This window comes from Carcharhinus amblyrhynchos, chromosome 9 (genome assembly GCF_965287045.1).
Source record: "Carcharhinus amblyrhynchos chromosome 9, sCarAmb.v2.hapA, whole genome shotgun sequence".
NCBI lineage: Eukaryota > Metazoa > Chordata > Chondrichthyes > Carcharhiniformes > Carcharhinidae > Carcharhinus > Carcharhinus amblyrhynchos.
Genome location: NC_137332.1, coordinates 3,902,979 through 3,928,236, shown reverse-complemented (window position 1 = coordinate 3,928,236; position 25,258 = coordinate 3,902,979). Strand labels below are relative to the sequence as shown.

At 46.8% G+C, this 25,258-nt stretch overlaps 1 protein-coding gene across 1 annotated transcript in view; it reads right to left on the bottom strand.

Annotated features, from left to right (window-relative positions):
* The window catches only part of col24a1 (collagen type XXIV alpha 1), a 317,299-nt gene that overhangs the window by 67,043 nt on the left and 224,998 nt on the right, over positions 1-25,258 (bottom strand). The window contains exons 33-39 of the mRNA XM_080195089.1: positions 24,596-24,649; positions 23,536-23,589; positions 18,170-18,223; positions 13,650-13,703; positions 5,613-5,720; positions 2,579-2,632; positions 966-1,073 (exon numbers count right to left, since the gene is read on the bottom strand). Of these exons, the coding sequence (XP_080051215.1) occupies positions 966-1,073; positions 2,579-2,632; positions 5,613-5,720; positions 13,650-13,703; positions 18,170-18,223; positions 23,536-23,589; positions 24,596-24,649 (486 nt within the window). The remainder of the gene's footprint in view (positions 1-965; positions 1,074-2,578; positions 2,633-5,612; positions 5,721-13,649; positions 13,704-18,169; positions 18,224-23,535; positions 23,590-24,595; positions 24,650-25,258) is intronic.

The window sequence follows — 25,258 nt, the reverse complement described above, 5'->3', positions numbered from 1 at the left end:
AGTGGAGAAAATGTTTACGAGGATGTTGCTTGGTACGGAGAGGTGAGATTGAGTAAACTGGGGTTGTTCTCCCTGGAAAAACTGAGGTTGAGGGGCGACCTAATAGAAGTTTATAAAATTATGAAGGGCATAGATAAGGTGAACAGTTGGAAGCTTTTTCCCAGGTCAGAAATGACAAACACAAAGGGTCACAAGTTCAAGGTAACAGGGGTAAGGTTCAATACAGATATGTGGGGGATGTATTTTATACAGAGGGTGGTGGGGGCCTGGGATACACAACCAAGCAAGGTGGGTGAGGCAGACACGCTAGGATCATTTAAGACTTATCTAGATAGCCACATGAACAGACTTGGAATAGAGGGATACAAACGGATGATCTAGTTAGGAAGACATGATCGGCGCAGGTTTGGAGGGCCGAAGGGCCTGTTCCTGTGCTGTATTGTTCTTTGTTCATTTCCCTGACACTGAGGGGCAATTTAGCACGGCCGATCCATTCAACCCACACAGCACTGGAGTGTGGTAGGAAACCAGGGGAAACCCATGCAGACATGGGGAGAATGTGCAAACTCCACACAGACAGTGACTCAAGCTGGGAATCGAACCCGGGTCCCCGGCTCTGTGAGGCAGCCAACCACTAACCACTATGCCACCGAAAGCTTTCTTTATGATTCTGAGCCGCACACCCTCCTGATCTGGAACGAGGGGTGCGATTTGATGGCCTCGCTCGACCTGAGATCAGAGAAATCCTGCCCGTGGTCAAGGGGCATTTCCATTGCCTGCCCCGTGCCCGCTCCGATTCTGGGGTGGGCGGGGTGGTAGAATTTCAGTATTGAGCTCCATTCCGTCACCGTAACTGGGTCTAAAGTCAACAGCAACTGATTTCAAGGTTAACTTGTGGATTGGAAAATGTGTTGGGACATCCTGTGACGATCGTGATATCAGTTCTTTGCCTCTTTTTACATTACCATTGGTCCCCGTGAGCCTCTCACTCCTTTGGGTCCTCGCTCTCCTTGTTCCCCTTGTTCTCCTGGATCACCTGGTTCTCCGGGCGGTGCTCGAGACCCTTTCTCTCCCTCCATAGAGAAAAACAGAACGTTAAACCTTCTGATGTTCCCAATCGCTTTACAAATACCTGAACCTGAGATGGTGGGATTGACTCTCTGGAGAGTTTGGGATCAGACGGGAGTCACAGGGCTACACGCCCAGCAGCAAGGACGGTCTGCCTCCGAGGGAGCCTTCCCATTGGCCGCATCCAGTTTTGGTGTCTGACCAAAAATGGTGGCTGGGCTCCTGGGTTGGGTGGGGAGGGGTGGTGCGGGGGTCGGGGGGGGAGGGGCCGACAGCCCCAAAGGGGGAGGAAGCCATCACTGAGGCTGGGCAGTGATCATGAGGGGTCCTCAACTCAATCTGGAGGCTCCCTCACCAGCCTGGCCCAATCCAGGTGCAGACTGACACACTCAGAGGGCTGAGAGGGAAACCCCTTCACTCGGTCAGGACAGATCGTGGCCCCTCCTACTCACAGAGTCACAGAGGTTTACAGCATGGAAACAGGCCCTTCGGCCCAACTTACCCATGCCACTCTTTTTTTTTTAAAACGCCTAATCTAGACCCAGTTGCCACATTTGGCCGATATCCCTCTACACCCAACTGTCTAAATGCTTTTTAAAAGACAAAATTGTACCCGCCTCTCCGACTATCTCTGGCAGCTCGTTCCAGACACTCACCACCCTGTATGTGAAAAAATTGCCCCTCTGGACCCTTTTGTATCTCTCCCCTCTCACCTTAAACTTGTGCCCTCTAGTTTTAGACTCCCCTACCTTTGGGAAAAGATATTGACTATCTACCTTGTCTATGCCCCCCATTATTTTATAGACCTCTATAAGATCACCCCTCAGCCTCCTGCGTTCCAGAGAAAAAAGTCCCAGTCTATCCAGCCTCTCCTTATAATGCAAACCATCAAGTCCCAGTAGCATCCTCGTAAATCTTTTCTGCACTCTTTCTAGTTTAATAATATCCTTTCTATAATAGGGTGACCAGAATTACACACAGTATTCCAAGTGTGGCCTCACCAATGTCTTGTGCAACTTTAATAAGACGTCCCAACTCCTGCATTCAATGCTCTGACCGATGAAACCAAGCATGCCAAATACCTTCTTCACCACTTTGTCCACCTGTAACTCCATTTTTAAGGAGCTATGAAACTGTATCCCTAGATCTCTTTGTTCTGTAACTCTGCCCAACGCCCTACCATTAACTGGGTTAAGGCGTTGTCAATGCAGCATAGCCCTCCAGCCCCATCCCCCTCAAATACGTCCACTACCCCAGGGCCTGCCAGAGACAGGGGCACAAAAATACCAGTGAGGCCACAAAACAACCCCTCTCTGGGGCTTTAAGAAGCTTATCAGGCTGCTTATGAAGCAGATCCAACACTCAATCCCAGCAGCACTCCCTCCTCTCCCCCAGTCCCCCCACAACTCCCAGTCGTGCTAGCCAGCCACCCTGGGGCTCTATCCAGCTTGTCTTTAGAACAAAATAACTTGAATATCTGGACAACTCAAAACAGAAAACTAAAGGAAACCTTTTTTCCCGTGCGTCCCCGTTGTCCTGGTTTGCCTCGTCTCCCTTCAGGTCCCTGTGGAGTCAAAACAAAACAGTGCATTGGGTTTCGGATGATAAGATGCTAGACTTTGTAAAATAAACCACTTTTGTAAGTCACCAAGTCCATCGCAATTCACACACATTAACCACATTCCTCCTTGGTTGTGTGAGTCAGGTGGAGTATCTGTCCAATAAATTTATTCCCAAATCCCTCGGCCCAGATTCTCCGACACAATAACAGCGCCTGGGGCTGCTTCTGCCCAGGTGAAAGGTCAGCTTCACATGAGAGTCAGATACACGATTAAACTCAAAAATATCAAGTTCCAGAGAAACACCAATAGTTTCATGGAGGCTGCACCTCGATATCTGCCTTGATGTTAAATGTATGAAGCTGTTGTGTTCCTGCAGTAGATTAAAAACAAACTTACCAGAGAAAATTAATTCCAGTCTAAGGGCCTGTTAATAATGTGATGAGTATTAATCACTGCCAGTCAACCTCTCTGGCACTGAAAACAAACTATTACAAGTGTGGAGGCTCATTCCTTTTGCTTTCGGAGATTTAAAAAATAGAGGCTTGAATTATTTGACCCTGTCCATAGCTAGGGGGCTTTCACAGTAACTTCATTGCAGTGTTACTGTATATCTACATGTGCCAAATAAATAATTGAATTCTCCAGTCCCGCTGCAGTGAATGGAGATTTGGCTAAGGAACAAATTTTCCGTTCTCGCTGGCAGCGGTGGTATGATGTTGGAGAATCCCGACCATTAAATTAGAATTGGAAATATTTTGTTTGAACTTTTCCTTTCTGTCTCTGAATCCAATCTGTCTTCTCTTGCCGTGTCTGCTTTGACACCAGATTCATCCACTTTAAGATACACTTCCTTCTCATTCTTCACCATTCTTCAACCCGATGGGTTAAGGACATAGACTATTTGCTTGCCCTGCTCTCTCAGGGTCCAAATGTTCTGTTTCCTTCATTGTGTCATTATCAGTGCCGATTGGGGGCAGATCTTGGTGCAGTAGTGATGTCACTGGGTAATGTCCATGGGTTCAAATCCCACTCCGCCACAATTTGGTAGAATTTAAATCTGATTCGTATAAATCCAGAATTTAAAGTGAGTCTCAGTGATGGCGACCATGACAACTATCATTTTCTTTCGTTGTAAAAACCTATCTAGTTCACTAATGTCCTTTAGGGAAGGAAATCTGCCATCCTTACCTGGTCTGGCCTACATGTGACTCCAGTCCTACAGCAATGTGGTTTCCTCTTAACCGTCCCTCTGAAATGGCCTAGCAAGGCACTCTGTTCAGGGGGAATTAGGGATGGGCAATAAATGCTGGCCAGTCAATGACACCCACACCCCATGAAAGAATTAAGGATAAAAAACTTGCAGCAAGTTTCCTTATAAAAAGTTCGGTATGGTGGCACAATGGTTGGCACAGCTGCCTCACAGCGCCAGGGCCCCAGGTTCAATTCCGACCTCGGGTCACTGTCTGTGCGGAGTCTGCACATTCTCCCCGTATCTACATGGGTTTCCTCTGGGTGCTCCAGTTTCCTCTGACAGTCCAAAGAAGTGTGGGTTAGGTCGATTGGCCGTGCTATATTGACCCTTAGTGTCAGGAGATCAGCAGAGTAAATCACAGATGAAGGGGTTTAATTAGGGAGACCAAAATAAACTATTTCAATTTGTAAGGAAATCACAGAATCCGTACAGCAGAAGGAGGCCATTCGGCCCATCAAGTCTGCACCGACAATCAGTCCCATCCAGTCCTATCCCTGGAACCCCACATATTTACCCCACTAACCTACGCACCTCAGGACACTAAGGGGAAATGTAGCATGGTCAATCAACCCAGTCCGCGAATCTCTGGACTGTGGGAAGAAACCGGAGCACCCGGAGGAAACCCACACAGACACGGGGAGAATGTGCAAACTCTGCATAGACGGTGACCCGAGCCAAGAATCGAACCTGGGTCCCTGGTGCTGTGAGGCAGCAGGGCTAACCGCTGGGCCACCATGCCGTGCCATAAATATGTGGGATTATGGGAATAGTTTGGGGTGGGATTGTGGTCGAAGGGCTGAATGGCCTCCTTGTGCACTGTAGGGATTCTATGAAATCCAAATGTGTAAATATCAGACCTAACAAATAACAGGCACTGTTAAAGGCTGTTCAGACCCTCCAACCTGATGCACAGTTCCATTAATCCTGGCCCATCTGAACTCTTATCAACATATCTGGGTTCATTCTCACCAAACCCTTTATGCCGGATTCCTTCCTAAACCAGCGGCAATGGTTTTCCATCCAGCCATGTCTGCTTCACCAATCACCAGTCAGTGACTGAGCACGACACGTCTCACAGAGACTGATTCCAGGGCAGACCCTCCCTCTGAAGACGAGGGAAGGAGGTCTAAAACCCAGAGCCAGGTCTTTCAGGGGTAAAGCTGGGGAACACCAAGGGTGGAATTCTCTGGCCGCGCTGGGCTAAAAGCTGGAAATTCACGCCTGATCGTTGACGTGGTTTCACATTGTCCACAACCCATCCGCTGAAATTCCAGCGGCAGGCGGGATGGGAGAATTCCGACCCCAATGTGTCCGCAGTGTGGAATCCTCTTCCAGAAAGGGCAATGGATACGAGATTGTTTTTAATCAGAAACGGATAGATTTTTATTATCCAAAGCTAGTTAAGGATTATGGGGCAGAATCCTAGAGGTTTACAGCGTGGAAACAGACCCTTTGGCCCAACTTGTCCACACCACCCTTTTCTTTAAACCCCAAAGCTAATCAGAGCTTATGGAGTTAGGTCACTGATCAACCATGATCCATGGTGGCATAGGCTCGAGGGGCTGAATGGCCTTCTCCAACAACGGATGATCACATAAAAAATAGCAAAAACAGGGTTGATGCACATGGGCAAGAGCACAATATTCAGCAATTAAAGTTTGATAGTTGCCATTGCTTAACACTGTTGTACTGTGAATCTTTTCCAGGATATTTTCCAGGTGCGTCCTTACCGGCATTCCATTGATCCCAGGGGCTCCAATGGCACCAATAACCCCCTGAGCTCCAAGGTCACCCCTTTCTCCCATCTCACCCATTGGTCCTTGATCACCCAGTTCACCCTGTGAAATAACACACACATCACTAAAACTAACCAACGAGGGTAATTATCACACATACATTACTAAAACTAACAAAAAGAATAATAACTACTGTTGAACAAAACTCGGAAAGAGTCACGGCGGAAATGTGACATCATCCTGTGAATTCCTTGTGCAGAGGAAGTAGATACAAAACATAAGAATCACACAGTACAGGAGGCCATTCGCTCCTTCATCCCTCTGCTGCTTTTTGAAGGAACAGTCCATTTCACTCCATTCCCTCCAGCTCTTTTCCCCAGAGTCCTGTAAACAATTTATTTAATTCCCTTTTCCCAGTGAGCACCCTGGTTGCTTGTGCTAATAAGTTTGAAAACTGGTCTCTGTATCGCTACATTCTGCATTCTCTCCTTTCCTTCTCTATGAATGGTATATTTTGTCTACGCAGCGCGCAAGAAACAATACTTTTCACTAATACACACGACAATAATAAATCAAATCAAATCTCTTTTAAGTGATAGAATTTGCTTTTGAAAGTTATTATTGAATCTGCTTCCAACACTCATGTTCCAGATCATAAACTGCTGGATAAAACAAATCTCCATCTGTCTTCTGGTTCTTTGGCCAATAAGCTAAAATCTGTACAGAAAATGCTGGGAAATCTCAGTCCGACATTCTGGAGTCTTATTGTCAATATCCTCAATGGTCTGTTCTTCACTAATATCAGGAACTTTTATCTGGTAAAGTTGCTTCCTTGTCAGCTCCCTGTGTGGATGTGGCTGGTTCTACCGGAATAAAACCTGAACTCGATTCTGAAGTAATTCTTGGTTTAGGAATTTCACATAAGCCTTTTGGATAATGACTCCACCAATTCACTCCTTGAAGTGAGGATCTATGTGCCTCCTTCAAGTTCTCTCATCATCCAGTTGTTTGGTCGGAGAAATCAGCCCTATTTTAGCTGGAATGGTTGCAGGTGCCCACTTCTCACTTGGAGACTAAAATCCTTCTCTGTAATTACAGCTTTTCCTTTTTTCGGTGTTTGTTGACGGCGAGTAACTTGTGTTTGTTGTCAGGTGGTGTGACGAAATCCAATTTCCTTCTCAGTTTCTTTCTCAGCTGCAACATTTCTGGTAAATTTTGTGTGGCAGCATGAATCGTGTTCCGATGGGGCATGAGAAAGTTGGTTACGCTCCTGGGCGGCACGGTGGCACAGTGGTTAGAACAGGACAGCACGGGAACAGGCCCTTCAGCCCTCCGAGCCTGCGCCAATCACCTTTACCTGTCTACCCCAACTTCTTGCGTCCCTCTATTCCCCATCTGTTTATGTATCGATCCAGATAAGTCTTAAATGGCGCTAACATGTCTGCCTCAATCACCTCACTTGGCAGCGCACTCCAGGCCCCTACCACTCTCTGTAAAAATCTTCCCCACATATCTCCACTGAACCTTTCCCCACTTATCTTGAACCTGTGCCCCTTTGTAATTGTCATTTCTGCCCTGGGGTAAAGCTTCCAACTCTTCACCCTATCCACACCCCTCATAATTTTATAAACCTCCATCACGTCACACCTTAGCCTCCGTCTTTCCAGGTAGAACAATCCCAGTTTATTCGATCTTTCCCCTTAGCTAATACCCTCCATACCAGGCAACATCCTGGCAAACCTTCTCTGTACTCCCTCCAAAGCCTCCATATCCTTCTAATAGTGTGGTGACCAGAACTGGACACAGTATCTGGCCTAACGTATTATATAACTGTAACATAATTTGCCAACCTTTATACTCAATGCCCCATCCAATAAAAGCGAGCATGACATATGCCTTCTTCACCATCTTTCCCACCTGTGTTGCCACCTTTAAGGATCTGTGGACTCGCACACCTAGATCCCTCTGCGTGTCTATACTCCTGATGGTTCTGTCATTTATTGTACAGCCCCCCTCTGCATTAGATCTACCAAAATGCATCACCTCGCATGTGTCCGGATTAAATTCCATCTGCCATTTCCCTGTCTCAATTTTCCAGTCTATCCATATCCTGCTGTAATCTCTGACAATCTTCATCACTGTCTGCAACTCCAGGAATTTTAGTATCACCCACAATTTGCTAATCAGACCAGCTACACTTTCTTCCAAGTCATTTATATTTATTACAAACAGCAGAGGTCCCAGCACTGAGGGACATCACTCCATTCAGAAAAACACCCTTCCACTGTTGCCCTCTGCCTTCTATAGCCAAGCCAGTTCTGAATCCATCTAACTAGTTCACCCTGATCCCATGAGATTTAATCTTTTGCACTAGCCTGCCATGAGGGACCTTGTCAAATCCATGGAGACAACATCCACATCCCTTCTCTCATCAATCATTTTTGTCACCTCCACAAAAAACTCAATTTAGTGAGACATGATCTCCCTCATACAGAACCATGCTGTCTGTTGCTAACGACACTATTCAGTTCCAAGTGTATATTCTATCTCTAAAAATCTTCTCCAACAATTTCACTATCATTGACGACAAGTTCACTGGCCTATAATTACCCGGGTTATCCTTGCTACCCTTCTTAAATAACGGGACAACATTAGCTATCTTCCAAACCTCTGGGACCTCACCAATGGCCAACAAGGAAACAAAGATTTCTGTTTGAGTCCCAGCAATTTCACCTGTTGTCTCCCTCAGTAATCTGGGATAGATGCCATCTGGCCCTGGGGATTTGTCTATCTGAATGCTTTTTAATTCCAAACACTTCTTCCCTTGTAATGATAACGCCATCTAAAGAGTTAGTACCGTTATCTCACAATACCAGCAATCCGGGATGAATTCTGGCCTCAGGTGACAGTGCAGAGTTTGCACATTCTCCCCGTGTTTGCGTGGGTTTTCTCTGGGTGCTCTGGTTTCCTCCCACACTCGAAAGATATGCAAGTTAGGTGAATTGGCCATGCTAAGTTGCCCCTTAGTGTCAGAGGGACTGGTAAGGTAAATACGTGGGGTACGGGGATAGGGCCAAGATGGGATTGTTGTTGGTGCAGGGTTGATGGACCAAATGGCCTCCTTCTGCACTGTAGGGATTCTATGATAACAAACTTTTGAGACTTTAATGGCATGTTTCAGTAACTGTATCAGCCTCTCCGCCAATTTGATTGTGTTTTTTGAAGGAGTAACCAAGAAGGTAGATGAGGGCAGTGCAGCTGATGTCTACATGGACTTTAGCAAGGCCTTTAACAAGGTACCATGTGGTAGGTTGTTGCATAAGGTTAAATCTCATAGGATCCAGGGTGAAGTAGCAAAATGGATACAAAATTGGCTTCTTGGTTAATTAAGAAAAGCTTTACCAGATTGGTAAAGGGAAAATCGTATTGTTTAACTAACTTGCTTGGGTTTTTTTTGAAGAGGTAACAGAGAAGGATGATGAGGGTAATGCTATTGATGTGGTGTACCTGGGCTTCCAAAAGGCATTCAATACAATGCCACACAACAGGCTTGTGAGTGAAGATGTACTGTAATTTGCAAAAGAAGCAATGGAAAGGTGAGGAGAAATCTTTACATACATCGCGCGGTTAGGATCTGGAATGCACTGTCTGAGCATGTGGTGGAGACAGATTCACACAGTGAGTGGTTAGGATCTGGAATGTACTGTCTGAGAGTGTGGTGGAGACAGATTCACACCGCAAGTGGTTAGGATCTGGAATGTACTGTCTGAGAGTGTGGTGGAGACAGATTCACACAGCGAGTGGTTAGGATCTGGAATGCACTGTCTGAGAGTGTGGTGGAGACAGATTCACACAGTGAGTGGTTAGGATCTGGAATGTACTGTCTGAGAGTGTGGTGGAGACAGATTCACACAGTGAGTGGTTAGGATCTGGAATGCACTGTCTGAGAGTGTGGTGGAGGCAGATTCACACAGCGAGTGGTTAGGATCTGGAATGCACTGTCTGAGAGTGTGGTGGAGACAGATTCATACAGCGAGTGGTTAGGATCTGGAATGCACTGTCTGAGCGTGTGGTGGAGACAGATTCACACAGCGAGTGGTTAGGATCTGGAATGCACTGTCTGAGCGTGTGGTGGAGGCAGGCATCAAGGCATTTGAGAGGATTTGAGAAGAGCAAGATTATTTTCTGAAAAGGAATAATGTACAGAGAGAATTGGGGGGGATGGCATTGCATTCCTTCAGAGGGGCCTCACTGGATCAATGGGTTGAATGGCCTCCTTCAGCACTGTAAACATTCTGTGATTCATGGGATGTAAATGTGTTGCATGTAGGAACTCATTGCAGGATGGCGTGAGGTCTAAGCCGCCTCACGTAGAGATAAGCAATAAGTTCTGGCTAGCCAGTCACGGTCAGGTCCCCTGAACAAATAACTAACCACAAATCCTCAACTTAATTTTTCAATTGAGCCTCTAACTCACCCCACTCACCGTGATTCCCACTGTGGGAGTCCTGATTAAATTTCTCCCTCAGCAACACTTAAAGACAATATCTTGGACAGATTTTAAATTTGTAAAAGTGTGAAGTACAATATTTGGGAAGTTGTGGAGCTGTGCGTATCTTAAACACAATCAGTCAAGCAGACAGAATTAGAGTTGGACTTTTGCAAAGCTGAGATCTCACAATGTTTTTTATTGGACACCGTGGATTCAATGGGAAACTTATTCATCCAGAATTTGGATTGGAGTTCTCCCAGGTTTAATACAAAACAAACACCATTGAAAGATCTGCTGAAACTTGTTAAATAGAACTGTCAAACTGTCAAAGACCTGGTATTGTGTGTGAGCTGTCAGAGTGCTATCTGATTTCACACAGCTTCTCCTGACCTCTACAAATCTAATGTTAACTCATGAACACAAACACTGAAAACTGTAAATCAGCACCCATCCATCCTGAGCTCACTCTATGAGAGAAAGAATCTGGTGAACTGGCACGGCAATAATAATCTCTCGCCCAATGTCAACAAAATGAAGGAGATTGTCATCGACTTCAGGAAGCGTAAAGGAGAGCATTCCCCTGTCTACATCAACAGGACAAAGTAGAAAGGGTCGAGAGTTTCAGGTTTTTAGGCGTCTAGATCACCATCAACCTATCCTGGTCCCCCTATGCCAGCATTATAATTAAGAAAACCCACGAATGCCTCTACTTTCTCAGACAAGGTACCTCACAAGAGGTTATTGCAGAAGGTCAGGGGACATGGAGTTGGGGGTAGGGTGTTAGCGTGGATAGAGGATTGGTTGTCAAATAGGAGGCAGAGAGTGGGGGTCAATGGGTGCTATTCGGATTGGCGGATGGTGACTAGTGGGGTGCCCCAGGGGTCGGTGCTGGGGCCTCAGCTATTTACCATTTATATAGATGATCTGGAGGAGGGAACCGAGTGCAGGGTGTCGAAATTTGCTGATGACACCAAGATTGGGGGAACGGCAAATTGTGCGGAGGGTGTGGAGAGTCTGCAGAAGGATCTAGATAGGCTGGGCGAATGGGCCAGGAAATGGCAAATGGAATTTAATGTTGGCAAGTGTGAGGTGGTCCACTTTGGTAGGAAGAATGGTAGGAAGGACTATTACTTACGTGGCGAAAAACTGCAGCAGGCGACGGTGCAGAGGGACCTCGGGGTCCTTGTGCATGAATCGCAAAAACCCAGCTTGCAGGTGCAGCAGGTGGTCAGGAAGGCGAATGGGATGCTGGCCTTCATAGCGAGGGGGATTGAATATAAAAGTAGGGAGGTCTTGCTGCAGCTGTATAGGGCATTGGTGAGGCCGCAGCTGGAGTACTGTGTGCAGTTTTGGGCGCCGCACCTGCGCAAGGATATTTTGGCCCTGGAGGGAGTGCAGAGGAGGTTTACTAGGCTGATACCGGAGTTGAGGGGATTGAGCTATGAGGAGAGGCTGAATAAACTAGGCTTGTACTCGTTAGAGTTTAGAAGAATGAGGGGAGATCTCATTGAGACTTATAAGATGATGAATGGGATGGATAGGATAGAGGTGGAGAGACTCTTCCCGCTCAAAAAAGACAGTAGGACTAGGGGGCACAGCCTCAAGATAAAGGGGAGGCGGTTTAGAACGGAGTTGAGGAGGAACTTCTTCACTCAAAGGGTGGTGAATCTCTGGAATTCTCTGCCCGTTGAAGTGGTGGAGGCTGCCTCGCTAAATATTTTTAAGAAGCGGGTTGATGGGTTTTTGATAAGAGAAGGGATTAAGGGTTATGGGGAGAGGGCGGGAAAGTGGAACTGAGCCACGACAGATCAGCCATGATCTTATTGAATGGCGGGGCAGGCTCGAAGGGCTAGATGGCCTACTCCTGCTCCTATTTCTTATGTTCTTAGAAGACGAAGGAAATTTGGCATGTCAGCTGCAACTCTCACCAACTTTTACAGATGCACCATAGAAAGCATCCTTTCTGGTTGTGTCACAGCTTGCTATGGGCTCCTGCTCTGCCCAAGACCACAAGGAATTGCAAAATATCGTGAATGTAGCCCAATTCATTACGCAAACCAGCCTCCCGTCCATTGACTCTGTCTACACTTCCCGCTGCCTCAGCAAAGCAGCCAGCGTAATCTAGGTCCCCCACGCACCCCGGACATTCTCTCTTCCACCTTTTACATTTGGGAAAGAGATACAGAAGTCTCAGGTCACGTACCAACCGACTCAAGAACAGCTTCTTCCCTGCTGCTGTCAGACTTTTGAATGGACCTACCTTGCATTAAGTTGATCTTTCTCTACACCCTAGCTATGACTGTAACACTACATTCCGCACTCTCTCCTTTCCTTCTCTATGAACGGTATGCTTTGTCTGTATAGCACGCAAGAAACAATACTTTTCACTGTTACATTAATACACGTGACAATAATAAATCAAATCAACATCAATGGCTCAATTTTGGACATTCTCATTGTTGTTTTCAAATCCTTTAGTGTCCCTGCCCCCCTCCCTATCTCTGCAACCCTCTCCAGCCTCACAGCCCTCCAGGATAGCTGCCATCCACCATTTCTGACCTCGAGCAAAGCTGAGTTTAATCTCTGGCAGCCATGGTTTCAGATGACCAGATCCTGTGCTCTGGAATTCCCTCCGTAAAACTCTCTCGCTACTCCTTCGACACACTCCTTCAAGATGATCCCTCTGATCAAGTTTACACTCTGCCTTAACATCTCCTCATGTGGTTTGATTACTGATCACAATCCTGTGACGTTCCTTGGGATCAAAAGAGAAAATGCTGGAAAATCTCAGCAGGTCTGGCAGCATCTGGAAGGAGAGAAAAAAGCTGGTGTTTCCGGTCCAGATGACCCTTTGTCAAAGCTAAAAGGCAGAGAAAGTGAGAGATATTTATACTGCAGGGCGAGGGAATGAAAGATAGCCACAGGGGAAAGGCTGCTAATGGCAGCCCACGGAGAGAATAGAAGGTGCGAATGGCCAAATGGCAGAGAAACTGAAATCAGAGGGTAAACTGTGACAGATGAAGGTGTGGAGGGAGGGGGGAGATGGGTGGGAGAGAGGAAAGATAGAGAAAAAGGGGGAAAGGAGAAGCAAAGGGGGAAGAAAAGCTAAGGAAAGGGGGGATAAAATAGGGGGAAAGAATAAGGAGAAGAAAATAAAGACAATAAAGAAATGAAAGGTAGAGAACAATTTAAAATTAAATAAGATGAAAACAAAGCGGTCGAGGTGGGGTAATCATCTGAAGTTGTTGAATTCGAGACAGAAGTTCCTCGGAATGTTTGACTCTGTCATTGGTGCCATATAAATGCGGATTGTTATTGAATAGGTTAATTGGAGGATAGGCTGGGGCAGGGGTTGGGGGAGAGGCAGTGTTGGCGATACAATGTCTCCCCTTTGTCAAAGCAAATGAGAGCTCAGCATTCATCTTCCAGAATTCCTCTACGTCTAACTGCGAACCACAGTTTAGTTGTGAGAGCAACTCTGCAATAGTGAGCTTATCACATTCAGCAACAGAAAATAATCCAGGACTTGGAAACTTTACCTTGATTCCATCTTTACCTTGAATTCCATCTTCTCCAACTGGACCTGGGTCCCCCTAGATTAGAAAGAGAAGCTGTTATTTTTGTTGGAGGGAAAGAGGTCAAGGGTCACAGAGTCATTAGCACAGCGTCAGTCCATCGAGTTTATGCCAGCATTGAGATTTGTTCTATATTTCTCTTCTGTAATAATAAAACAGATTAAATTACATTGAAAGTGTGACTTATGGACATATGGGTTTTCCCACTTGTGGGGGAACCAGAACATGGGTTCCATTGATACAAGACAGTCACTAAAGAATCCAATGAGGATTTCAGGTAAATTTCTTTATCCACAGGGAGTGGGGTGAATGTGGAACTCATCCCACAGGGAGTGGGGAGAATGTGGGACTCGCTCCCACGGGGAGTGGGGAGAATGTGGGACTCGCTCCCACGGGGAGTGGGGAGAATGTGGGACTCGCTCCCACGGGGAGTGGGGAGAATGTGGGACTCGCTCCCACGGGGAGTGGGGAGAATGTGGGACTGGCTCCCACGGGGAGTGGGGAGAATGTGGGACTCGCTCCCACGGGGAGTGGGGAGAATGTGGGACTCGCTCCCACGGGGAGTGGGGAGAATGTGGGACTCGCTCCCACGGGGAGTGGGGAGAATGTGGGACTCGCTCCCACGGGGAGTGGGGAGAATGTGGGACTCGCTCCCACGGGGAGTGGGGAGAATGTGGGACTCGCTCCCACGGGGAGTGGGGAGAATGTGGGACTCGCTCCCACGGGGAGTGGGGAGAATGTGGGACTCGCTCCCACGGGGAGTGGGGAGAATGTGGGACTCGCTCCCACGGGGAGTGGGGAGAATGTGGGACTCGCTCCCACGGGGAGTGGGGAGAATGTGGGACTCGCTCCCACGGGGAGTGGGGAGAATGTGGGACTCGCTCCCACGGGGAGTGGGGAGAATGTGGGACTCGCTCCCACGGGGAGTGGGGAGAATGTGGGACTCGCTCCCACGGGGAGTGGGGAGAATGTGGGACTCGCTCCCACGGGGAGTGGGGAGAATGTGGGACTCGCTCCCACGGGGAGTGGGGAGAATGTGGGACTCGCTCCCACGGGGAGTGGGGAGAATGTGGGACTCGCTCCCACGGGGAGTGGGGAGAATGTGGGACTCGCTCCCACGGGGAGTGGGGAGAATGTGGGACTCGCTCCCACGGGGAGTGGGGAGAATGTGGGACTCGCTCCCACGGGGAGTGGGGAGAATGTGGGACTCGGTCCCACGGGGAGTGGGGAGAATGTGGGACTCGCTCCCATGGGGATGGGGGAGAATGTGGGACTCGCTCACACGGGGAGTGTTTGAGATGAATAGTGTCGAAACATTTCAGGGAGGAGCTCAATAAACACACGCAGGAGTGCGGAATAGAAGGAGATGCTGATAGGCTGAGAGGAAGGGCAGGTGGGAGGTGGCTTTTGTGGAGCAGAAACACCAGCATGGAACGGCTGGGCCGAATGGCCTGTTTCTGTGCATGTAAGGCTCACAGATATTTACTGACTGGTATAAAATCAATCAAATTGATTTCTTTGGTAAGTTTTCATGATGTTAGAAACACCACAATAACTAACTGATGCCTGAACGTGGGAAACAAATTCCATGGGCAATTCCTAAAAACATTGCCGTTGGCATTAGTAACGGTAATATATTCATCTTTTGAACTCCATTCCATGTCATACACCTATCAGGACAGTCATTGTATCGCGATTGTGCTCAACCTAAGCATATTTCTGTGGATTTGGATATGTTTGCGTCTCAATGCTTCCAAGTTTATTCCCCGTTGTCGAAAGGATTCTGAAAGTTAAGGATTGTGTGTGTCGGGAATCTGGTACACGCCAAGATTCTGAAGACTTTCTTGAATATAGCAGCAGGTTTAGGGAAATGTCTTCCAGCTCTTCCTGAATCAATGATGGAAACAAAAGCTTTCATTTATAAAATGTCCCAAAGTGTTTCAGAGTGAAGTACTTCTTAAAGTGTAGTCACTGTCAGAATGTGGGAAACAGAGCAACCTATCTGTACACAGCAAGATCGCCAAACAGTAAGCTGATCCTTGTGATACCTTGGCAGGATGAGACTGTGAATCACTTAAAGTTCCAGTGCCCCACTGAACTGGTTTATTCCAGTTTTGGTTGAATTACACACATGCACTGTGGGATTAGCCTAATTAGTCTGTTCTATTTTATGGATAATGTTCTCAATCCCAAGTTCTTTCAGTTCATGTTTAATTTAAAGGGTGCTGGAATAGGCCAGCAATAAACTGATCCTGTCTCCCCCACTGAATCCAAACATTAGCCTTATATCCTTGAATCGATTTGTGACGGGAATTTTGCTTGTTCCAATGCAAGCCCATTCCAATGCAAGTGAACTGCTGCTGATGAGTTTCTCCACAAAGCGGCTGGTTGTTCATCCTTCTCCACAATGATGGACAATTTTGAAGATTGCAACTTCCAAATTCTATGCGTGATTTCTCCAGTTGATGTTGACTCAACTTTTAATGATATATCCTGGCATGACAAAAAAGTGACTGTCTGCCTCATGCAGTTCTGGTACCCATTTATTCTGTACTCATTTATTCTGATTTAACCTTATATATATATGTAAACAAATGGCCACAAAAGGGTTCTATAACAATAATGACCAGCTTATCTGATTTTACTGATGCTGACTGAGGACCGAGGACAGTGAGAGCCTTTTACCTCGGATGGTGATGGCTAACACGAGGGGACATAGCTTTAAATTGAGGGGTGGTAATTATAGGACGGATGTCAGAGGTAGGTTCTTTACTCAGAGGGTAGTAAGGGTGTAGAATGCCCTGCCTGCAGCAGTTGTAGACTCGCCAACTTTAAGGGCGTTCAAATGGTCAGTGGATAGGCATATGGATAACATTGGAATAGTTTAGATTAGAGGGTCATTAGATTGGTTCCACTGGTCAGCACAACATCGAGGGCCGAAGGGCCTGTACTGCGCTGTAATGTTCTATGTTCTCTGATAAATATTGACCAAGATAACTCTGCTGCTTTTCCTTGAAAGATTGTCATGGAGTCATTTACAACAACAGGACCAGGTCTCAGTTTAATATCTCATCGAACCATGGAATCCCTACAGTGCAGGAGGCCATTCAGCCCATTGGGTCTGCACCAATCACAATCCCATCCAGGCCCTAGCCCGTATTTACCCCACTCGTCCGCCTGACACTAGGATTAATTTAGCACGGCCAATCAACCTAACCCACATATCTTTGGAGTGCGCGAGGAAACTGGAGCACCCGGACGAAACCCACACAGACACGGAGAGAACATGCACACTTCACACACACACACACACACACACACACACACACAGAGTGACCCGAGCGCCAGAATTGAAACCGGGTCCCTGGTGCTGTGAGGCAGCAGTGCTAACCACTGTGGCACAATGCCGCCCCCAGAACATCCAGAACGAGGCACCTCTGACAATGCAGTACCCTGTCAGCACTACAATTAACTTTCAGACTTTGGCACTCAAGGTAGGAGTGGGACTTGAATCCACACCATCTGATTCAAGGGCCAGAGTGTTACCAATCGGAGCAAAGCTGATATTTAGTTTCAAAACATTATAATGACTTGAGATACCAGCTCTTCATCCCATCAGAGCAGCGCAGGGACGCTGCGACATCAATCGCTTTGAATGTTCGTAAATATTCTGCTCCGGCTGAAATCAGGAAATTGTACCCAAAATGCTCCCAGAATCCCACTGAAGTTTAAATCGGTGATTAAATTAATTTGCATAATTGGAAGTAAAATGAATGAGCCCACAGAAGTAAAAACTTCCACATAACAATACGAATGGGCTGAGGAATAGAATCATAGAATCCCGACAGTGCAGAGAGAGGCCATTCGGCCCATCGAGACTGCACTGACAAGAATCCAACACAGGCCCTATCGCTGTAACCCCAGGTCGTTACCCTGCTCATTCCCCTGACGCTAAGGGGAAATTTAACATTGGCCAAACAACCGAACTCACACATCTCGGAATGTCAGTGTTTCCTTTTTCGCATCGTAAACTGCTCCTTGATTTATTTCAGAATGGGAACCTGGTGTAGTTTTGTAAATATAGCAAAATAAGTGTTTTTCACCCTTTATCCTGTGAGTGAATTAAAATCACTGAACTGATTTGAAAAATGCACTCAGCCATTTTGTGGTTTGTTTGCAGTCGCCCATCAGTCTCACACAAACTTCAATACATTTTAACTTGAAAAACATTCCAAAACCATGCCAACTGGATATTTCCAGCATTTTCTGTTTTTAATTCTGATTTCCATCAGACATTACATTTTGCATTTGTTTTTCTAACCTTTACCACTTTGAATAACATTAATTGCCACAAACACTTACTTGTTTGATCACGCAGTTGAAGACTTTGCCAGCGTACAATTATACACAACAGTCAGAGAGTGGAAACTTGAACATGAGCAGGGTGTTGGTATGTAATCAGACTGTGACCTCATATAACTCACCCTCATCCCGATCTGACCCAGTTCTCCGGCATTCCCTGCTGCTCCTATTTCACCCTGTTTTATTTCAAAGAGAATTCATAATGACATTACAACACAAAACCTGAAGAATTCACATCAATATTCACACTTGTTGCTGTCAGTATTGGCAAATTGCTTCTTTCTGTAGCTTTGTGCATATCGATCACATTCAAAGCAATGTCTCGCCCCTGTCTACAGCTTTCGTCTCTGGTTACATCTTTCCTCTTCATGCAAGATGTGAATATTTGAATGTCTTGAAGATTTTAGATGAATCCAGTTCAGCGGATGTTCTACCCTGGATTTTTCGCTCAGCAGCAACGTAAGGACGATCGTCACTGACACATGAGCAGGTAGACCGAGAGCTCAGAGACATTAACCACCACCTCAGAGAGTTCTCCACCCCGGTGCAGCCCACCTCGAACAGCAGATCAACCCAGCCCAGTACACCGAGAAGAACTATCCTATTGGCCTAGTCCAGTTCAATCCAGTCAAGTTTACTCCGGTCCAGTCCGGTCCTTCCAGTTCGATCCAGTGCAATCTGGTCTGGCCGAATTCAGTTTAGTCCAGTCCAGTTCAATCCGGTCCAGTTGAGTCCAGTCCAGTCCAATCCGGCCCAGTTCAGTCTGGTCCAGTCCAGAGCACAGCAGATGCGTTCTGAGGGAAACCAAACTTTGAACATTATAGGAAAAAGGCTTAGGGATTGGATAGGGAATAGTTTACAAATTTCTCTTCAGAATCCATGGAATTTAGCAGTAATTGGTCAAGTTTCTGCTTCTAATAGGAATAGTAACAATGCCCCTGATTTTTTGCCTCTCGGCTGATTTTACCAGCTCACCAGGCCGGTTGGCCAGTGGGTTGAGCCAGTAACATAGCCCCCCCTCCGAGGTTACAAAATGCAAGAGTTACAAATAATGGAGAGAGTTAACATCTCTTCCCAAGGTGAAATCGCTTTTTCAGGTGTGTTGTTCAGGAATAATTCTTGCTCGGATTGCTCTGAAACTCCCAGTTACATCTCACTGTACAATCTTCACTTTCTGTGGTCTTTCTAACATCAACGTGAGGATAGAATTGAGATGTGTTCATCAAAGCCATTGGTTTCACTGGCTGTGAGATCCCAAATTGTCCATGGCTGGAAGATTCCGGACTCTCCCACCGGCGGGATCTTCCAGTGCCGCCAAAGTCAATGGACCTTGGATTGGTTTGCCACATTTTCTGGTCCCGCCCACCACAGCGGGACTGGAAAATTTCACTGCATAGCACATGCTGCCTGCGATGGAGCAAAAAGTTTATTTCGTAGACGCAATTGGCTTACATTAACACTACAATGAAGTGAAAATTCCCTAGTTGCCACACTCCGGTGCCTGCTCGGGTACACTGAGGGAGAATTCAGCATGGCCAATGCACCCTAACCAGCACATCTTTGGGGCTGTGGGAGGAAACTGGAGCACCCGAAGGAAACCCACGCAGACATGGGGAGAACATGCAAACTCCACACAGACAGTGACCCGAGCTGGGAATTGAACCCGGGCCCCTGGTGCTGTGAGGCAGCAGTGCTCACCACTGTGCCATTACGCCACCTTCCATGGGCAGTGGATGAAAAGGCACAACATCAGCATCTCCATGTTAAACTACACTTGTGCTAAATGCTACATTTTGGTTTCAGCTTCAGAGGGAAAACGACGATGAATTTATCATCGTGAAGCCTACAAACGCTGGGCTTATGTTTCATAGAATCCCTGCAGTGCAGAATCAGGCAATTCAGCCCATCAACTCTGTACTGGCCCTCCGACAGACATCCCACCCAGGCCCTATTCCTGTAATCCCACATATTTACCCCGCTAATCTACACAGCTTGGGACATTAAGGGGCAATTCAGCACGGCCAATCCACCTAACCTGCACAGCTCTGGAGTGTGGATGGTAACCGGAGAACCCAGAGGAAACTCACACAGACACGGGGTGGTTGTAGAAACTGTATCTGATTTTGCACATTGCAAGGACAGAGAGACAAATAGCCTAAATAGGGCAATATCACACCCAGAAACCTGGAACTGGGGAGTTCGACGAGAAAAACCTTGAAATCAAAACAGAAAATGCAGGGAAAATGGTAGCATGGAGGGAGAGAGAAATAGAGCTAATGTTTTGAGTCAGCATGACTCTTCTCCAGAGAAGAGAGGTAGAAATAAGAACATAAGAAATAGGAGCAGGAGTAGGCCATCTAGCCCTTCGAGCCTGCCCCACCATTCAATAAGATCATGGCTGATCTGAAGTGGATCAGTTCCACTTTCCCGCCCTCTCCCCATAACCCTTAATCCCCTTGCCTACCAAAAACCCATCTACCCGCGTCTTAAATATATTTAGCGAGGCAGCCTCCACCACATCAACGGGCAGAGAATTCCAGAGATTCACCACCCTTTGAGTGAAGAAGTTCCTCCTCAACTCCGTTCTAAACCGCCCCCCCTTTGACTTGGCAAAAGCATAAACATTTAGCAGGACTAGAGGGCACAGCCTCAAGATAAGGGGGGGGGGGGCGCAGTTTAGGTCAGAGTTGTTCTGGTGGGGGGTGGGGAGGAGGTGCGGGGGGGGTGGGGTTACTGGTGTGTACAGCAAGAGGAGCGAAACAGAGGGTTAGGGATAAGTTTAGCAATCAGGAAAATTGAAATGATAAAGGTGTCATGGACACAAGACAAAGGGAGTCATAATGATCGTGATAAAGGCTAAAGTAGTAGCAGCATAAAGTGCTTTCTGAAAGCCAGATAGGAGGTTGTGTTCATAGCAGGACAAGTGTCAGCACATGAGACTGGAACAACGGAGGGAGGGTCAAACTGGAGGGCAGAGGTCATGCTATGAAGCAGTTGAACTCAGTGTTAAGCGCAGCAGGCTGTAAAGTGCCTAACCAGAAGGTTTGCATTGGGCTTCACTGGAACATTGCAGCAGTATCGCAGGCCGAGAGCAGAAACGTGACCACGAGATCAAGATGGTGCGTTGAAATAGCAACCGACAGGAGAGTGGTCCTGCTGGCGGACTGAGCGAGAGTGTTCTGTAAAGCGGTCTCCCAGTCTGCACAGAGTCTCCCCACACTGGGAGGTCAGCGATGCTGTGCAGCCTGTGGAGTTCAGGGATGGTCAAGAATGGGTCTATTGATCGAAAGGAGGACCATTAATGCGCCGGGCCTGACAGGTCGATAAGCCATTAACAATTAAATTGTTCAAAGGATTTTTTCCTCGAATAGACTTAACTTAATGTGGCAAGTTCAAGGGCTAATTAGAATCATAAACTGGTTATGATGCAGATGGGTATTTGACCTGTGGTAACCTGGGTTAAGCTCATCTCTGCTTCACCCGAAGATACTGGGTGATATTCACGTAGATAACGGTGAGTGTGATAAATCTCTCAGGAGGGAAATGTTTCCAAATAAATTCTGACAGCAGAAACCAGAAATCTGCGCAGAAATAAATAATGTTTCTTTCTAAAACATGTGTCTTCAAATTCTTTTACTCTTGTTCTATGTCTCCAAAACTTCATTCTCTTTTAAACTCTGTAACAATGCTCTAATTCAACCTCTTAACTTTTGAATGGACCTATTTAAAGACGCGCTGGTTAGGGTGCATTGACCCGAGCAGGCACTGGACGGTGGCGACTAGGGGAATTTCCCAGTAACTTCATTGCAGTGTTAATGTAAGCCTTACTTGTGACTAATAAATAAACTTTAAACTTTAACATTTCCTCGCATCTTTCTCTACCCCCGAGCTATGACTGTAACACTACATTCTGCACCCTCTCCTTCTCTATGAACGGTATGCTTCGTCTGTCTCGCGTGCCAAGAAACAAGACTTTTCATTATATGCTAATATGTGTGACAATAATAAATCAAATCAAATGAAAGCTTGCACGGAACAGTTAAAAAAAGGAGAAAAAAAATGAATAATTGGTTGCGACTTGAAAAGAACCAGAATTGTGTTTGCTTTTCTTTAGGATCTGTGAGGTGTTTCTGTTCCGAGGTTTCTATCAGAGGAAAGAAGGATTGACATTTCTCAAACTGGAGGTTTGCCATCTTCAGGCACCCATTTCACAACAGCTCAATCGCATTCAGACGCTCATTTACACAAAGACTGAGGAAATAGGAGCTGGAACAGGATATTTGGCAATTTGAGTCTGCTCCGTCATTCAACAAGGTCACTGCTGGCTTTCCACCTCAATTCCCCATTATCCCTGTACAGTCCAAAGATCTATCGCGCTCTGTATTGAATACACTCAACGACTGAGCACCTACAGCCACCGCCCACCCCACCCCCGCCACCGCACCCACTCCACCCAACCGCACCCCCCCTCCCTGGGCTTGAGAACTTCAAAAGGTTCACCACCCTTTGAGTGAAGAAATTTCTCCGGATCTCAGCCCTGAAGATGAGCTTCTTTCTGTTTTCTGGATTACAGCCTCTCAGCATCTACCCCATCCAAGCCCGTCCCCCTTCTGCAGAGAGAGAGTAACGGCGTTTAACGTTTCGAGTTCTTCTCTGACGAAGAGTCACCCAGACTCAAAACGTTAACTCTGTTTCTCTCTCCACAGATGCTGTCGGACCTGCTCAGCATTCCCAGCATTTTCTGTCTTTATTTCAGATTTCCAGCATCCACAGTGTTTTGCTTTTATTCCCTTGGGAATTCTGTCTGTTTCTTGGATCAACTTAGGTCAACTCACATTCTTAAATTTCAGAGAATATGGATCCAGTCTATTCAACCTGTCCACATAGGATAATTCCCTCTCCAGGATCCAATCCAGTGAGCATTTGTTGCATTTCCTCTGCAACACTCCCTCTGGACTCTGGAATATTCCCTCTGACACTTTCCGTCTGACACTTTCCCTCTGGAACCCTTCCTCTGGAATCTTTTCTCTGGAACAGTCCCTCTGGAACCCTCCCTCTGGAATTTTCTCTCTAGAAGTTTCCCTCTGGAACTTTCTCTCTGGAACCCTCCCTCTGGAACAGTCCCTCTGGAATATTCCCTCTGACACTTTCCCTCTGGAACCCTCCCTCTGGAACAGTCCCTCTGGAATATTCCCTCTGACACTTTCCCTCTGGAACCCTCCCTCTGGAACAGTCCCTCTGGAATATTCCCTCTGACACTTTCCCTCTGGAACCCTCCTTCTAGAATTTTCTCTCTAGAATTTTCCCTCTGGAACACTCCCTCTGCTCTCTCTCAGATAAGAAGGTGAAACTTGCTGTCGAGGAGCAGAATCGTTTGATATCCAGCGGAATCTGATTGCCTTCCAGCTGTTGACAGGAAATTGTTGTTTAACCTCTGAACCCTGTACAGGGTCAATGGCCCACAGTTAGTGACGTAAGTTGCACCTACCTTAGCTCCAGGTTCTCCTTGGTGACCCACCTCTCCTATAGCTCCGGGAAGTCCCTGTTTGATTAAGAAACCATTCTCTTTACCGCGTGCAGCATTTCTCATAGAGTCATGGAATGATACAACAGAAGGAGACCATTTGCTCCGTCATACCTGTGCAGGCTTTTTGAAACAACCCCCACCACCCCCCACCCCATCATCGCCACCCCCTTTGCCCTTGCTCCATAACACCGTGAATCTTTTCTCTTCACATATCTCTTCAATTCCCCTTTGAAAGTTATTACTGAATCTGCTTCTAGATCACAATGATTCGCTGTGTGAAAACAGCAACCGCTCGCTCTGATAAAACAATTTCCATCTGCCTCCCTGTTTGTTCTGCCAATCCACGGCAGGTATCATTAGGACAAGGGCAGCAGATACCTGGGAACACCATCACCACCAGGAGGTTCCCCTCCGAGCCACACACACCATCCTGGCTTGGGAATATATCACTGTCGCTGGGTCAAAATCCTGGAATTCCCTCCCTAACAGCACTGTGGGTGTACCTGTACCACATAAACAGCAGTAGTTCAAGAGGCAGCTCGCCACCACCTTCTCAAGGGACAATTAGGGAATTAGGACAATTAGCCCCTTTCCTGGGATTTGCATTCAGGAATCTAGAACCTGCTTTGGGCGTCTGCCCTGGATGCCCAAAGGTTTCTCCAGCACCTCCTCTATGATAGTGGAGTCGGACACTTCAGGAACTTTCAAGCGGTTATTGGATAGGCACATGGAGCACACCAGAACGATAGGGAGTGGGATAGCTTGATTGGGTTTGCACATAGCTCAGCACACCATTGAGGGCCGAAGGGCCTGTACTGTGCTGTAATGTTCTATGTTTCCATAGTCCTGCCAGACAGCACAAGAAAATGTGATGATCTGGCATCAGTTTTACACAGGGTTTAACCTCTCCTCCCCGTTCCCACAAAGATATCTGATCAAATGTCAAGAAATCGGATTTCCACAACAAACAACGTGAGGGGCGAAACAATGGAAGGGACAAATGAAGTATTGAGATAATTACCTCAGGACCAATGCCTCCAATAACACCAATCTCACCCGGCTGTCCTCGAGGGCCCTGCATGGGTAAATCATAGGAAAAGGATTGCTGTTTTAAACCAGGAAGCAATTCCAATTTTAAAAAGCACCAAGGCAGCTTGATCAGTTATATTTCCACAGTAAGGAATAGGGGTGGCTCAGTGGTCAGCACTGCCGCCTCACAGCGCCAGGCAACCAACTTCCGTTCGCAACTCGGGTCACCGTCTGTGCGGAGTCCGCACATTCTCCCCGTGTCTGCGTGGGTTTCCTCCGGGTGCTCCGGTTTCCTCCCACAGTCTAAGGATCTGCTGGTTAGGTGGGTTGGCCACTACCCCGAACTTACCCCTTAGTGGCAGGGGGACAGGCTAGGGTAAATGCACGGGGTTATGGGGATAGGGCTGGGTGGGATGGGCCAAATGGCTTCCTTCGGCACTGTAGGATTCTATGAAAAGATTTTACACAACATGGGCGTAATGGTAAGTTACTAACTGTGCAAGGGTTGTATTTTTAAAATAGGAGAATTAATCTTCTTCAATCTACTTTTACAAGCATCATATTGTAACATTGTACTGTAAAGATATTGATAATTAATTATAAAACAGTTACAGCACAGCAGGAGGCCATTCAGCCCATCAGATCTTCATCTTGG